The sequence below is a fragment of the Leiobunum rupestre genome, chromosome 11 (genome assembly GCF_980474605.1).
Source record: "Leiobunum rupestre chromosome 11, qqLeiRupe1.1.hap1, whole genome shotgun sequence".
NCBI classification, from domain to species: Eukaryota; Metazoa; Arthropoda; class Arachnida; order Opiliones; family Sclerosomatidae; genus Leiobunum; species Leiobunum rupestre.
The window spans coordinates 50,669,847-50,686,388 of NC_143394.1; the positions used below are offsets into that span (position 1 = coordinate 50,669,847).

At 36.1% G+C, this 16,542-nt stretch overlaps 2 protein-coding genes across 5 annotated transcripts; one reads left to right on the top strand and one right to left on the bottom strand.

Annotated features, from left to right (window-relative positions):
- The first annotated feature begins 1,784 nt into the window (after nt 1-1,784).
- On the top strand, nt 1,785-12,610 carry LOC149923222 (insulin-like peptide receptor). Of its 2 annotated transcripts, XM_090164038.1 has the most exons (24): nt 1,789-2,498; nt 3,195-3,404; nt 3,458-4,018; nt 4,081-4,259; nt 4,331-4,616; nt 4,674-4,821; nt 4,898-5,121; nt 5,180-5,309; nt 5,369-5,422; nt 6,717-6,955; nt 7,012-7,182; nt 7,253-7,445; nt 7,514-7,829; nt 7,891-7,987; nt 8,054-8,199; nt 8,256-8,430; nt 8,497-8,593; nt 8,662-8,729; nt 8,797-8,939; nt 9,002-9,066; nt 9,140-9,272; nt 9,333-9,622; nt 9,684-9,818; nt 9,889-12,610. In XM_090164038.1, exons 2-24 carry the CDS (start codon nt 3,293-3,295, stop codon nt 10,451-10,453), a joined length of 4,527 nt encoding a protein of 1,508 aa, XP_090020164.1. In that variant the 5' UTR covers nt 1,789-2,498; nt 3,195-3,292; the 3' UTR covers nt 10,454-12,610. The 2 variants fall into 2 exon arrangements, with proteins under 2 accessions (XP_090020163.1, XP_090020164.1); XM_090164037.1 differs by having other exon boundaries at nt 1,785-2,498; nt 9,140-9,622.
- Nucleotides 12,561-13,690, bottom strand: Hsc20 (iron-sulfur cluster co-chaperone protein HscB-like protein, mitochondrial). 3 transcript variants are annotated; one of them, XM_090164041.1, is made up of 3 exons: nt 13,501-13,690; nt 13,038-13,107; nt 12,561-12,974 (listed from the first exon to the last, which is right to left on the bottom strand). In XM_090164041.1, the coding sequence occupies exons 2-3, from the start codon at nt 13,089-13,091 to the stop codon at nt 12,606-12,608; spliced, it is 423 nt and encodes a 140-aa protein (XP_090020167.1). In that variant the 5' UTR covers nt 13,092-13,107; nt 13,501-13,690; the 3' UTR covers nt 12,561-12,605. The 3 variants fall into 3 exon arrangements, with proteins under 3 accessions (XP_090020167.1, XP_090020166.1, XP_090020165.1); XM_090164040.1 differs by having other exon boundaries at nt 13,038-13,157; XM_090164039.1 differs by having other exon boundaries at nt 13,038-13,690.
- Nucleotides 13,691-16,542: the final 2,852 nt, after the last annotated feature.

The following is a 16,542-nucleotide window of genomic DNA, read 5'->3' on the forward strand; positions in this document are numbered from 1 at the left end:
TAATTTGCAAATTAATGAAATTCTCGGAGACTCACCCAAGTTTATTGGAAAAAATAGTTGAATTTCAGGTTGAGCTTTTCTGGCGCATCTACAAGGTTGGAGTCTTTGCGGATTCTTTTGAGCCTAGGCCTAACTCTTCTAGGCTTGATATGGGTTTTATCATAAGTTAATGATCATCGTTAACTTATGGTTTTATAAACGCTGTGGAATGTCCCACTTCGACGAATTGTTCCATTTTCGGAAAGCGATCACTTATTGGTCATTTTCCCCAACTTTTTATTTTTCTACATATGGTAATACTTTAAACACATGTAAATAAATGAATAAAACAAAAATTGAAAAGAAGATTCAATGTAACTTCAGGGTAAATATATTATTTTAACATTTTTAATTAAATAATAATAAGTTAAAATATATTATAAGCGCAATAAATTATAATTTTAGGTTTCAACAAACTTTAAGCTTTCGTCTTTTTAAACCTAAAATAATATTATACATTAATTTTATCTGACTGAAAATGTTTTCCATAAAAAAGGTACAAACCTGAACAGAAATCATACTCATTGAAATGCAGGCTGCAGACCATCTGTGTATCTTTTGGTACAAAATCATCCCGACTAATGTTTTTTAACCATAAACTTCTAAGACTTTCTTCGCTAGTAAACTCGTGAAAAGGTAGGTCTTTTCTATTTACATGGTTTGATATGGTACGCAACACGAAGGCATTGTGATGAATATTTCTATCTTTTACCTATTTAGTATCTTTTAGTTTTAAGATTCTTACTCTTAAAACTAATTAGACTTACAGAAAATACAACCTAAGAACGGTTATAAACTCGTGAATTTGTTATATATATATATACTATTAATAAAGATTTGTTATTATTAAAGATTTATAAAGTTTAAGAGAGACATTATTTATGAATCAAATTGCTCTAGACACCTCTACAACCTTCAAAACTATGTAAATGGCGCCTTCGCGTAAAAAACGCGACTCTTTTTCTTCATTTAACATTTTATAAGGTAATATTTTTTTAAACTATGAATTATACATAAATATTTTACGAAAAGATAGTTTAACTTACTATATCTTGTTTTTTCTTAAAAGGAAAGTGGAAAACTGAAGAAAAAACATTTTTCCGCGATTTCACTTGTATTCCCCGCCTTTGGCGATAGTAGGTTTTTGGTCTTATGTAGCGCGCCTATCGGGATTATTCATACACGCAAATTAACATTAGATGCGAGGCGATTGACGGGGCCGCTAAAGCGTGGTACGCGTGATCGAAGTTGGCCCCCCCAGTATGCTCCTCCGCTTTAATAAAATCAAATAATACTGCAATCTCATTGGTTCTTAAAAATTACGTTTTTCGACGCAATTAACGCTGCTGCGAGGACGCAAAAAATAAGACCGCCTCCTTTTTTCCTCCCCCCCCTTAGCATGCCGGAGTTAGGGCCTCAACGTGTACGTCGATAGTCTCGACATATTAATTCTCCCTGAGTAAATAAATAAATAAATAAATACATTCTTGATAGTACACTGTTAAAATTATAATAGTCGGGCACCAACGTAAATTCCTATTAAAAAAAAAAAAAGCCCCGCCTACAATTCGAATCTTTTTTTTGTAAGGAAAGCTCGGAAAAGTTGTAAACAAGTGACGTCAGACGGTCAGAGTATAAAAAATTATTCGCCGTAGTCTGGTATTTCGCTTTGATCTTACGAGGTGAAGTTGAGCTTGCGTTAACCTATTCAACTTCTCTCGGTGTTTTATAAATAATCTTTTAATGTAGTGTGGTTTTTCCAGTTAGGATTCGGTACTATTAAGATTAATAACGTGATTAGTGCAGTTTTGGTTAGGTTTTTCATGAATCATGATTCAAACTGGTAAACAACTTTGTTTTGAGTGAGAGAAAACAACCCCCCCTTCCTTTTTCCTTTTCAATGGAATCGTCGTCCAATGAAACGGCGTTCATCGTTGGATTGATTTATTAGTTGTTGGATTTGTAAAGCTTATGTGCTACGCGAGTAAAATAATGGACATAACCATAGTTCATTACAGCTAATAGTCTTCAACAGTGCAGTGCATTTTAGGGATTTATCAATTATTATTCCGTGTGTGTGGCCACATTGATACATACCATTCGTGATGCAACATCATATGAATCCTTAAGCCTAAGCTTTCGCACGTTTACGATGAAAAGCGCAGAAACCGTGGTTTATTTGTTAAAAAAATAAGTGCTTTGTTTTGTGCCACCATGGTGCCACGTACAGGATTGCGGAAAGCTGTTTTTTGCTTTTGATTAACAACAGTAATGTGGAAGTAACATGACAGTACATTGCATTGTGTTCTTTTTATCTTGATCTATGGGAAAAAATGCAAATGAGAAAATGTGGCTATGTGCACTAATAGGCCAGGATGAAGAACAAAGTTAAACTTTATACAAATGGTGTCCTCTCATTTTACATGGGATTTCAACCATCCTTTTCAGCATCGAAATAGGTATTATTCAAAGGTTTTTGTTGTTGTTGTTGTTGCAATTTTTATAAATTTTTGATTATGATATAACACCAAACCAATTTATTGACTCCCAAACTTTTGACAAGTGATTGGTAAAGGTCGATGAAATGGGATTAAATTTATATGGTAACAATATTTAAAAGATACATTGAAACATGTATAAATTTCATTAAATTGATTTGATGAGATTCATTTAAGTATTAATGTTAAAGAGGAAAGTATCAAGCCATTGCCGATTTGTTTATTTTAATTGATTGCATGGGATTAAAAAGAAGTCCTTGAATTTTTTTTATAATCAAAAATTTTTAGATAAGATGTTTTCATTTTGTTGGTTCCTAGTATTTAATAATATGGCGGACAATTGAAATTCTTCTTTTCACATGCTAAACTGATAAATAGTAAGTTATGTACTTTTCTGTTATTATTTTAAGTTTCCGTGTGGCTTCTAACTTAGGAAAAAATATTTTATTGTTGAATCAAACTGTTGGCTCAACGTGATAACCATAGATAAGGACTTGATACTTTCTCCATTAGATATGCTACAATATCTTAACTACATTCTTTTGAAATAAGCTTATATTTTTCCGTACTTTTTCTCTACTTGTCATCAGAATGACATTCCATTGACAATTAACTTCTTTTAGTGTACCTTATTCCCATAAATTAATTTATTTCTAGTGTTTTTGTATTTGAACTTTTGAAACGTGGGCTGTTTCTGGATAAATGTCTATTGATTATAAAAAATTGAAAAAAAAGTTCTGAACATTCTCAAAAAGATGGCCTCATCGGGTCATATGTGGATAGGTAGAAGGTTTTTTATTGCTACGCTTCTTTCTGCAATTTTATCCGCCCAATCTGTTCAAGCTAGTGATGATGGTCAGGAAAAAGGTGATAATTTTGAGACAGTAATGTAATTCAGTCTCTAATGTACTTTTTTACAGCGTGTAGTAATATTGATATACGAAACTCTGTCAAAAACTTCAAAAGGTTAAACAATTGCACAGTTGTGGAAGGCTTTCTCAGAATCCTACTCATTGAAAAAGCCCAACCACAGGATTATTACAACTTATCCTTTCCGAAACTGACTGAAATAACTGGTTATCTGCTTCTGTACAGAGCCTCGGGCTTAGTTTCATTGGCAGATATGTTTCCTAACCTAGCTGTCATCAGAGGGAATTATCTCTTTCATAATTTTGCACTTGTCATCTTTGAAATGTCTCACTTGCAAGAAATAGGACTGCAAAGTTTGACTGCCATTCTTCGCGGCTCTTTATTCATATTAAAAAACCCAAACCTGTGCTACTTGCAAACTGTCGATTGGTCCTTAATTTTAAGGGCGAAGAAAGAGCACAGTACAATTCGCCAGAACAAAGATCCTGAACAATGTCCTGACACGTGTCCCAGTCACTGCCCTAAGAATCCTCATTGCCAGCATAGTAGCAGCAGTGCCAGAACGGATATGAGCTGTATTTTGTGTTGGAACAGTCAGAGTTGTCAAAAAGGTTCTATATTCTTCATTTCAATTTAATTCTTGTTTGTAATTTTTTCTTTTATTTTTTTATAGTCTGTAGTGAAGCTTGTAGTCATCAAAATTTTACATGTAATAACAATAATCCCTCTGATTGTTGTCATCGAGAATGCGTTGGTGGATGTACTGGTAGAACTGCCTACGATTGCAAAGCCTGTCATCATGTTTTTTTTAATAACATGTGCATGGAAAAATGTCCGACTGGGACTTTTGAGGTGAATTTGAAATTATTTAATTATCCTTAGTGTTAAAACTAATTTAAGGACTTTTTAAATTTCTATTCTAGTATATGAAACGTCGGTGTTTGATAGAGCAGCATTGCATCGCTGTCAACACAAATGAGCCAGCCAAAGAAAGAAAAATTGCTTGGAAACCTATTGAAGGTCAATGCGTTCCTGATTGTCCCCCTGGTTACACTGCATCCGAAAATGAACCGCACAAATGTGTGAAATGTAGAAATAAATGTCCGAAGGTCTGTGTAGGGGAGTTGATTGATAACGTTGCTACTGCGCAAAGATTCAAGGGGTGTACTATAATACTTGGTTCTCTTGTTATACAAGTTAATGGAGTTGGTATGTTTTGTTTTGGTCACAAATGATAATTGAAATTTAGCAACTGTTTTTGTCTAGCTAATATCATTAAGGAATTGGAGGACAATTTGCAGTCTATTACGGAAATTAGAGGTTCATTAAAGGTTTCTCGGTCATTTCCACTAGTTTCTTTAAATTTTCTAAAGAATTTGGAAATAATTAAAGGAGATAAATTGGAGCGTGATGCGTAAGATTTAAGCTTTCTTATTATATTTGGAACATTGTAGAATAAATATGAAATGTTTGTTACTTAAATGTTCAAGGTACGCTTTGGTTGTAATGGAGAACCAAAACCTTCAAGAACTGTGGGATTGGAAAAGTCGAAGCAAAAACTTAACTATTGAAAGGGGGAAAATATTTTTTCATTTCAATGCCAAGTTATGCTATGACAAGATAATTGATTTCTATAAAAGAGTTTATGGAAGATATAAAGAATTGCCCGATGCTAATGATGTTTCAAATTCGACAAATGGAGATAGAGTTGCATGTAAGCTGATTTTAAAGTAAAATATTGAGAAACATCTAAAATACCATCCTTTTTCCAGGTGATGTTGCAAATTTAAATTTGTCCATAAAAGTTGAGTCCAAAATGGCAATAGTGAGCTGGGCTAGTTTTTCGGGGAAAGTAGAGGATAGAAGGTCTTTGTTGGGATACTTGGTGTATGTTAAAGAGGCGTAAGTATTCTTTCCAGTTCTTGAGTATTTCAATTTTATTAATTTTAAAAACTGTTTAGGCCATATAGAAACGTATCAATTTTCGATGGGAGAGATGCCTGTGGGACAGATGTGTAAGCATCACTGTTTTAGTTTTAAATCCAAGCCAGGACTTATTTAAGTTACTGACAATCTAAGTCTATCTGCTATGATAAATAACATAATCACTCATAAATATAATATGAAGGCATAAATTGTGTTACCTGTAGTGCATAATACACAAGTAATTTTTGTTTAAAATGGAAATCGGAAGCTAGGGAAGTGCCACATCATAACCTGGTCTGAAGCATGCAAAATTTATCGTACTGTTTTGACAATAAAAATTTGCCTAACTATTCGGAGACTGTGAACTTAAACCTATTTTGATGGCTTTTGGATTTGGTCAAGACTACAGATGTTTCCACAATTAAGCTTATTAACCTTTTCAGTCCGATTGAATTTTTGTAAATATTATTCATATTATACTAATGAGTGATTATGTTACATATGCCTAATACCTAATTGCGAAATTGTAATTAGTAGGATTGTGTGGACAATGTTTTTTGGTACCGGTTTGGATATCGAATAACAGTTAAATTTAATATTATAGTTCGGTTATCAATTAAAGGAAACTTTGAAAACACTAAACGGTTATCAGTTTCAATTTTGAGAAATTATGGTTTCTTAATTGATTAATCGTTTTTTAATATTAGAATACTAAACGATTATCTGTTAACCTAAAAAAGAAAATTGGTTATTGATAAAGTCTTCGTCATTTTCTAGTATTTGGCAATTTGCTTATTTTTGAAAAAAAAAAAAATTATTTTAACTTTTAAAATTTGGCAAATAAATATTTCTAACTTACCTGCCCACTATCTTTATTCAAACAAACAAAACCAAAGTGGCTATAAATATAGGACTTTTTTTTATGTTAAAATAACTCGCATGCTCAATATTTTTTGGTTTTCTTATATTTAGTAGAAAATTCGAATAATTGGTAAGAAAACCTTTGAAATCGATTAACTGAATAAGTAAATAAATAATAATTTTCAAGTAATAAATTGATTACTAAAATTATCAAATACTACATAAGCCCCCAAAATAAATTTCTAACTGAATTTTTTTTTCTTTCCGAAAATTTGTGTTTGATTTTATTCTTAATTTAATGGGTGGGACTTTTAATAAAGCTTAATGTATCCAAATGGTTTGTAGAGTATTTGTCAAGAAAAATTTAAAAAAAATCTTCAACTGATATTACTTTTTTAATTTGAATTGCGATTTTCAGTCTGGCCTAAGTAACACTTGTGAAAATAAGTCCACTAATCTTCTCAGTAACCTAAGTAAGATTTTGATTAAACTTATAATTAAACACTTTGGTTTCTTTGTTAGTTGGAAAATTATAGACGTTGATGCAGCGGATAACAACGAAGAAACAAAAGCCGTTAGAGTTGATAAAGAAAATAAAAAAATGGAAAAACCTGATAATGCTAGCGCAGGTCCAGTATATGGCTTAATACCTAATCTGAAACCCTTCACTCAGTATGCTGTATTTGTTCGAACTTACACAACTGCATCCGAAAGAAAGGGCGCTAGAAGCGATATTCATTATTTTAAAACATTAACCTTTAGTAAGTATCAGGTCGCTAAGATTTTGAAAAATACTCCCTTGTATTTTCTATTTCAGCTCCATCACAACCAACCAATGTCGAAGCCAAATCCCTGCATTGGAGCAACATTACCATAAATTGGGCACCTCCTAAAGAGCCCAGGGGAATAATAACTCATTTCTCCGTAACTGTAACTGAACAAAAGGATTCCCAAGATTATATGAATCAGCGTGACTTTTGCCTTGATTGTAATTAGTAAACATTTACGTTACAATGGCCTTTGAGACATATATTTATTGTTACAAAATCTTTTTTTAGCTCGACAACACTCTGCTTTAAAAAAAATTACACCTATTGACCGTCCAATTGTAATTACAAATTCCAATGAAACATTAGACAGTGACTGCTGTCCTTGCCCAAAAAAGAACCCAAAATTTGAGAAAGAAGAAGAAATAGCCAATATAATAAATAATTTTGAAGATTTCTTACATAATAATGTTTACATAAAAAAGTAAGGTTTTTCACTATAAATTGAAAAAAAAATGAAGACAATTGACTTAAGAATTCATCTGAATTTAGTCCAGACAGCATTGTAAGGTCCATAATCAATAAGACCAAAACTACACGATCCATTTCGGAGAAAAGAAATGCCCAAACAAGTCCCATAACTACTCCCTCAACACTTGCCACAGCAGAATTTACGCATTCAACAACTCAAAATTTTTCCAGTTCTGCGAACATAACCTCGACCGAATCTCCAGTTAATCCACAGGACAATTTTACTTATCAAGTCTGGGCTTTCAATATAACACTTTCTACTAAAGAGAGAGACAGTAACGAACAATTTGCTAAAGTAGTTACAGGGTTGAAGCACTTTACAGAGTACTCCATCGAGGTTAGACATAGTACAACTTTTTGTTGTAAAATTCTATTAAATAATTATAATCCCTTTTAAGATTCGAGCGTGTCAAGATACCATTGTGTCAAACGCCTCTAAAATAAACCCTCCATGCTCAACTCAAGCTATAGTTAATGTGCGAACTCTAAGACTTGGTAATTTTTTACTCTTTTTAACGGGTTTTTTAGTCAGTTTTCTTAAAACGATTATTTAACGTGTAGGCGGTGCTGATGATATTTTAAATAGCTCTGTGGTGCTCAAAAAAGATAATTGTTCAGATGGTAGTGTGTTTGTGAAATGGGATGAACCAGTATCTCCAAACAGTTTAATAGTGTCCTACCATTTGGAATACAGATCAGTTGATAAAGTAAGATTAGTTGTTTAATAATTTTTTATAGGTTTTTATAATCTCTTACTTTTCAGACTAATATCAAAGTATATCCCGATTGTGTTACGCAATCTCAGTATGCCGAGTCGCATGGATATTTGTTAAAAAATATTGTGCCGGGTAAATATTTTCTTCGAATAAGAGCAACGTCCATAGCTGGTGAGGGCAATTGGACAACTCCAATAGAATTTGAAATTGAGAAATCTCCTCGTAAGCTGTACTATATTAAGACAAAGCCTGTAATTGATTCTGTTAACTAAGTAACTAATATTACAGAGGACAAAGCTGGCTACATTTTTGTAAGTATTCTAGGAGTTATACTGGCTATCGGATGTGTCGTTATGGTTATTGGAGTGTATGTTTACAAAAAAAGGTAATTACGCACACTCCTCAAACTTTTAAATAGTTTCTATGTATTTATACTTATTGTTTTACCCTAAGGTTGCCTAATATACCTCCTGGCATTCTGTATGCTTCTGTAAACCCTGAGTATATGAGTGCTGGCTTGGGTATGTAACTGGATACTTACATTTCTGAATGTCTCTCTTTAAAGCAAGTTATAAATTATATACCCAGTTTATGAAGCTGACGAATGGGAAGTGCCTCGAGAGAAGATAACCCTGATTCGTGAGTTAGGACAAGGCTCTTTTGGAATGGTGTACGAAGGCAAAGCAATTGATATGTTTCCTGGACAACCAGTTTTAAGATGCGCTGTTAAAGTAAGAAATAGTTTTCTTTGAAAATTGTTCATGAATAAGTAAAAAATTGGGATTTATTTTAGACTGTCAATGAATCTGCTTCTCTCAGGGAACAAATAGAGTTTTTACAAGAAGCGTCTATTATGAAGTAAATATATTGGCTCAAATTTGCTTGCTTTCAATTGCAGCATTTTCAATTAACACTTTTTTTTTTACTTTAGAGCGTTCAAATGCCATCATGTTGTGAAATTGCTTGGAGTAGTGTCAAAAGGCAATCCAACTCTAGTTATTATGGAATTGATGGCCAAAGGGGATCTGAAAAGTTATTTGCGATCACTCCGTCCTGAGGATGTGGTAAGACGTAGATTTTTCTTTACAGTAATTAATGCTAATAGTTGGAGGAATTTTAAACAGGGACCCATAGTTTACCCAACTCTAACTCTGACAGAGATTTACAAAATGGCGCTTCAAATTGCTGATGGAATGGCATATTTGGGTAACAAAAAATATGTCCATCGAGACTTAGCAGCGAGAAACTGCATGGTAGATGATAATATTACTGTGAAAATTGGTGACTTTGGGATGACAAGAGATATCTACGAAACTGACTATTATCGTAAAGGTGGAAGAGGCCTTTTACCAGTCAGATGGATGGCTCCTGAATCTTTAAAAGACGGCGTGTTCACTTTTCAGTCGGACGTTTGGTTTGTTTTTAATGGGTTGCTAAACAATATATCGCTTAAATAATTCTATTATCGATTGTAGGTCTTACGGTGTTGTGATTTGGGAAATGGTAACCTTAGCTTCTCAGCCATATCAAGGTTTATCCAATGAGCAAGTGCTAAAGTACGTTATACTTGGCAAACAAATGGAAGAACCAGAAAACTGCCCTCCATTACTGTGAGTTCTTATTTTTATATATTATGGTTTACGTAGGGTAAAATTCTACCATTTCAATTTGATATTTCAGTTTCGAATTGATGCAAAAGTGCTGGGTTAAAGTGCCAGAAGGGCGTCCATCATTTGCGAGGATAATTGAAAAATTACTTCCCGAAGTTTCAGACATTACAGAATTTAAAGAAAAATCATTTTTCTTTAACCACGATAGTACGGATAATGATAATGGAGAATCAGCAACTCCCGCAACCCCTCTTAAGTCTAGTTATGATGCGAATCACAGTAATGTTTTGACGCGACAAAATATGGGAGGTAGAGACGCTGTTGATCATGGTAATGTTCAATACAACAATTTTCCCAGTGGTGCATCGGAGCACAGAAACCATTCTACAAATGCGCAAGGTGAAAGACTTTCAATGGCTGCCTTGAACGACTTTTGTACTGTATGCGGGAGGACTTGTAATGGTAGCTGTCTAACCTCAAATGACGATAATGCCTCTCTCGTTGAAGAAGGCCAAAGCGCTAAAGTTGTGAACTTAAATAATGGAAGTAAAGGCAGCAAAGTGAGCAGTGTTTCTAATGGCAGCCTGGCAAATGGACACTTGCATATGCCTTCAGGAAGAACAACAACATGCTGACATTGACATGGCACTTTTCTTCCCATTCCTTATCCACTGTTCACCACATTTTCCAAGAAAATCCTACAATGAAGGCCATATTCTGCCAACTGTTTAAAATAAGTTTCGCGGTCTCATCTCTTAACTTCCATTTTTTTTTCATACCCTCGCCCTGTACAAAGAACTTTTATAAAAGTACTACATTTCTCTGATGAACTATAGAGCTATAAATGTGTCTTGAATCGGAATCTATAGCTTTTTTGAAAATAACGGGTAGCATGCTCACAAATTTATGAAGCACTTAAATACTTGTCATTGCCCTTTTGTGACATTTTTATACAGTACAAGTTTATTACGTCAACAAAAAGAACCCGTTAATGGATTTACGTTAACAGTAATACCATGAGGGAGAGTAGAGAGTTAGTTTGTTCCTTGAACTTTTTGAAAAACCCATGCTTTTACACACTCTTGGTTAGCATTCGTACTTGATCCTGACATATCGTTTAATATTGTAAAAATTTAATACAGAATTGTGTGTGTATAGGACATTCCCCAACTGTATGTAAGCAAGTACATAAAAGCACAGTGAAGTCAATTTCATGTTTGTTTAAAAATTTATTTAAATTGAAGAATTGTAGATATCTTTAAATACTGAGCTAACTAATATTTTACCCAACAATTTCTGTATCATTTTATTTAATATTTGTGTTCATCTCATTTAGGATATGCGTGTGAAGGTATTTTTCTAGAAATCTGTAGAACACCATAATTTGAAGAACACATTTTTTTAATTGAATGAATCTATATTATATGATAAATTAATGTCCCACTGCGCTCTCACCGAGATTAATTTTTAAATTAAAACGAAAAGCTTTTATATACAAGTTCTTTTCTCACAAAATGTTCTCTGAGCAAAATATTTGTCAGCTATTAACACTATTGTATGTGGACTATAGAAAGTTACAAAATAATATGAATTACGCTACTATATTAATCTGAAATTATTTTACTTAAAAGAAATTGTTTTTGTTAATAGTTTTTTAATCACATTGATGGAAATTTAGGTTTTGCAAAATACATAAATCAATTATCAGTTCGTAGAAGTAGTCCATGAAAATTATATTGTGATGCGAATATAGTTCACAAAATAACCCAAAAGGAAGGCTCTTGATTGAGGCTGCGAAATAAAAGTTTCACAAATGAGCCAACCTACATGCGCAGCTTATCGCACGAAACTCAAAAATAATAACATATAATTACTAACTGGTAGTGCATAATGGCAAGTGTTATTGAAAATAACCTGCATAATTTTTAAATGAAACATTTTTTACTGCTGGTACTTAAAACGTTAAAAATGGGATGCAAAAAAGATACATCCATAAAAATTAAGATGCAATGGATTATTGAAAACTAGTTTTCCAAATAGTTTTTGATGTGTAGCAGAGATTGTTTTATTTGTGGTTTTATAAGGCGTTTTATGCATTGATAACTATATTTCGGGTGGAACGCAGTGAAACCCCTTCATTTTGTGCTATTGAAAGTTATATTGCCTAGAAGGATTATGAAAACTAATTTTTTTTAAGTGGAAAAGATGGGAGGCTCCCATGCATTGCCAAGACTAGTCATTTTTATATATAATTATGCTGAAATATATAAGTAATCATGTGTTTGACACAATTCATTTATTGGTTTTTTTTTGTTTGTTTTTGGCTAGTCTTTGAAAGGAAAAGTTTTGAAATTTGTAACTTTTATAGTTCTAGTGGGGGTTTTACTGATGTTGTGTTCCATGTTAAAAAAATACCAAAGTCCCAAAAATTGCATCCCATTGAATTATATTTCTAATTTATTCCTAGGTGCTGAAAATGGCTTAAAATTATGGAGTCACATAAAAATTAACTGGACATTAAGGTTTCCTTCCCTCATTATATACATCTTGAATATGGGAATTTACTTAATTTAGCTCGGAATACTTGTATAGTTGTGAAATGATATTACTAGAATAGCTCCCATTAGGCACCAATTTCTGTTCATCCCTTTTGTATGTTAATTGTGAGTTGTCTGTTGTGTTTTTTTTAAATGTATATAAATTATACAAAAAGGGTGTAAGCCCTGTACATGATACAAGTGCCAAGATTGACAGTAAAATTTATTTAACTCGTATAAATTTTTTTAATTAAAAGTCTAAGTTCTGCTTTTTTAACTTTTCATTAATGTTGTTGAAATACTTAATTTTAGCAAGGATTTGTTTCATTTTTTCAAAATCTTTGTTTTCGAAGGCAGCTGAAACTTCTTGAAACAAGTCATTTAATTTATTAACATTATTTTTGTATATTTCTCTTAATTCCTCTTCAGATGCTTCACTTAATGATTCGTTAACTTCCATAATTTCCATTAAAAATTCTGGGCTCATTTCTGTTGAGTGCTCTTCCAATGGCTTTTCCATTAATTCAAGTATATAAAGACCCCTTAGCAAAGGGCTGGATAACATTTCATAGGCTTTATTCACTAAAGATGAAAGTTCTAAAGAATATTGTTTCTCGACCTAAACAAATAAAAATTCATTTTGATTTTTGATATCTGGCAAAATTTAGACAATGGATCTCACATCTGATTTTTGGGCTGTTTTATCAGGATGCATTTTAATCTGCAGGTTTTTCATTTTTCTTGTTAAGGCGCTTTTGTCAAAGTTGTAAGTAAATGGTTCATCAAGTACTATGAAGTAATTCTTATGGGAAATTAACTCAGGATTTATAATGCTACCACAATTAGGGCAACTAAGCTCCAATTTTGTAAAATTGAAATTACATTTCCAACACTGTATACTGTTAGTAGCTTTGGTAAAGCATCTTAAATAACTATCAAATGAAAAGCATCCCAGTGCTTTAACAATTGGTTTAAGTAGCAATACTGATTTAGCTGGCTGAATGATAGCCAGTTTAGTATAATTATAGGTAATAACAAGTATGTTTAACCTTCTTACGCTTTTAAGTAAATGGGCATAGTAATAGAACATGATAAATTTGGGAAAACCGGTGCCTGGGAAAATAAAATTTGTTTTAATCAATCACCTGCAATCTTTTTGCTCAGCTCAGCTGTTGAGCTTGAACCATTGATTTGGGAATATAGAAACTTTTAAGTATTAAACAGGACATCTACTTATTTAACAGAATTTTGTCCAGCAGAACTGTGTTAGTTACTTACAAGACTGCTCGAGCCGGGTACGGAGTCTAAAACCATTGAGTTGGGAATAAATAGAGGTACAACTAAATCTGGCTGGCGCGGGACCAATTTCGTTCAATATGGAGACTTTTTCAATTATATCGTTCAACCGTGGCGGCATCTGTCTCTAGTGGTGGCAACTATATTGCAATTGAATTTTTGCGCGAATCATATAACTTTACAAAATATAGCAGCCGCTACCGCCAAATTATAAAGATGAATTTCGTACAGTTTTCTCAGAACAGGTCCCGCGTAACCATGGCAACCGAAATCGTAATTGTAATTCTAGCAGCATTATTCCCAATTCAATGTCTAGAACTCTAGAACTGATTATCTTTGGCTCGAGCGACACTTTTTTTTTGAGAGTCACACGGTATGGTGTTCGCTAGAGCCTTAGACACCAACACAACAAAGAGACGACACAGACAATTATAGCGGCACCAACGTTAGAAGCGCTGAAGGGATCCCTCGAGGGAGGGATCGCAAGAATCCTAACAGCAGGTGGAAGTATCCCGGGTGGGAGCTACCTTCCGGAAGAGCGGAGAACGATAGGAGAGAGGTCAGGGTGTTTCCAAAGGAAGGGGGTAAGCCAACCCCCCGGAGAAGGCAAAGTGGGCCAGATCACCCTTTTCCCGGCCCAGCGGACAAAAAGAAGAGGGACGCAATCCGAACCGATGCAACACCGCTGGAACTGGAAAGCGATAAACCCGAGCCAGAGAAAGGAGGCTTTCCTGGAACCGAGACAAGTGACAATCCCAAACCTGGGGGTGGGCCGGAAAACCCTGCACGGAAAAGAGAAACCGGCCTGTTTGTGCGTCTGCCCAATCACGCTGCCACAAACGGAGCAACGCCGAGAAGCAACGGTGACGGATGGTCAAAGTGTCTGGGGGCGGAATATACAGAGAAGCTGCTGTGTCAGTAGAAGCAGCCCGAGCATGGGCATCCACCTGCTCATTATGGGTTACATCAACATGGGAAGGCGTCCACAATAAATGAAAACGGGCATTGGGAAAATGCAATAGCTTCCCCAACATATTCTGGACCAAGGGATCCACAGAAGAGCCGTCCGCAAAGATAGATAAAGCTGAGAGAGAGTCCGAGCATATAATCGCAGTGTAGATTTCATGAGGCCAGGAGGAGCATAAAGACTGCGGGACAACGCTGTGGAACAGGTCCTCCAGGTCCCACCTTTGCGCCAGGAGTGTGACAGTACCCCGAATATGCAGGTACGGCCAGGCCTGTTCACGAAACCAACTCTGAGTCAAATGGGAAGGTGGGGCACGAAGACAATACAAGGCGTATTGCAAACCCTGCGAATCTCGCCGAAGAGAAAGCGGAGGGATGTGCGATTCCACTTCCAAAGCCGACACTGCCGTCGACCGCGGGACACCTAAAATCAGGCGTAGCGCCGCATTTTACAGAACGTCCAGACACTGGAGAACAGAAGGCGCTGCAGTACGATAGACTACCGCAGCATAATCAAGGGCGCTGCGAATCAGCGCGGAATAAAGTAACCGCATGGTGAGCTGATCAGGTCCCCAATGAACCCCGACAATGGTGCAAAGAAGAGACAGACGTCGAAGACAACGAGCCCCCAAGTCATCAATATAGGGACGCCAAGTGAGATGACTGTCGGAAATGACACCCAAGTAGCGGCACTGAGGTCGAAATGGGAGAGCAACACCGAAAATACGCAAGGGACCAGCTTCCGAGATATCGCGCTTCTTCGAGAAACACATACATACACATTTATCAGGTGACAGGACAAAGCCTAGGGCATGTAAATACGAAACCGCACAATTCAGAGCTTCCTGCATGTGTTGACGCCACAGAGACAGAGAGAAGCCAGTCAGGAACCGGGCAATACCATCAGCATATATTGCAATCAGAGTACCATCAGGGAGGGCCTCAGGAAGGTCATCGAGGAGCAGGCTGAAGAGAAGAGAAGAGGGCTAAGAACCGCCCCCTGCGGAACACCCAAGGTGACGGCAAAATCAGGAGACATAGTACTGGCCACCCGGACCCGAGACGACCGATCGGTCAGGTAGGATACGAAAAAGCGAAGATAGTGATCGGAAAGTCCTAACATCGTAAGCTTGAGGAGAAGATGAGAATGGCAGACACTACCAAACGCGTCCTTGATGTCCAGGAAGACTGCCAAGCAAGCTCCCTTGAGAGAGACCGAGTGTCGAGCGGTGTGGAAGTTATACATTAGATTGTCAGCTCCCCGACGGCCGCGATGGAAGCCTGACTGGGACGGCGTACGCTTATCAGTAGCTTCCAACCACCAGTCCAGGTGAGCTTTAAGCAAATGTTCGAATAGTTTACCAAGAACAGAGAGCAAAGTTATCGGGCGATATGATGACGCCATTCCAGGATCCTTTCCGGGTTTGAGGAACGGCAACACCACTCCGGACTTCCAGCGGGAAGGCATATAGGCTGAACGCCAGCACAAATTATACAGAGATAACAAGGCATCTTGAGATTACGTAATAGTAGCGCCATAACCATGTCCTCCCCCGGAGCAGTGTTCTTCAGCCGTTTGAGGGAAACTGAGAACTTCGACGGGGTAAACGGACGTTCCGGGCTGCCGTCCGACAAAACCACAGGAGGAGGGCGGGGATCATCTGCTGAAGCTGTCTGCGCATAATGACCAGCCAGAGTCGAGGCGGCAGCCGCCGCAGAAACGACCCGAACGCCATCATGCACAAGCGGCGGGATGGGAGACTGAGAAACGGAGGCACCCTTAAACCGACGAACACGACGCCAAAGGACTGGAAGGGGAGAAGTACTAGACATGGTGGAACAGAACGTGCGCCAGGAACGAGTACGAGCGTCTCGGACGAGACATTTAGCTCGGGCTGTCAAACGGCGAGCAAGAAGGAGAGCCA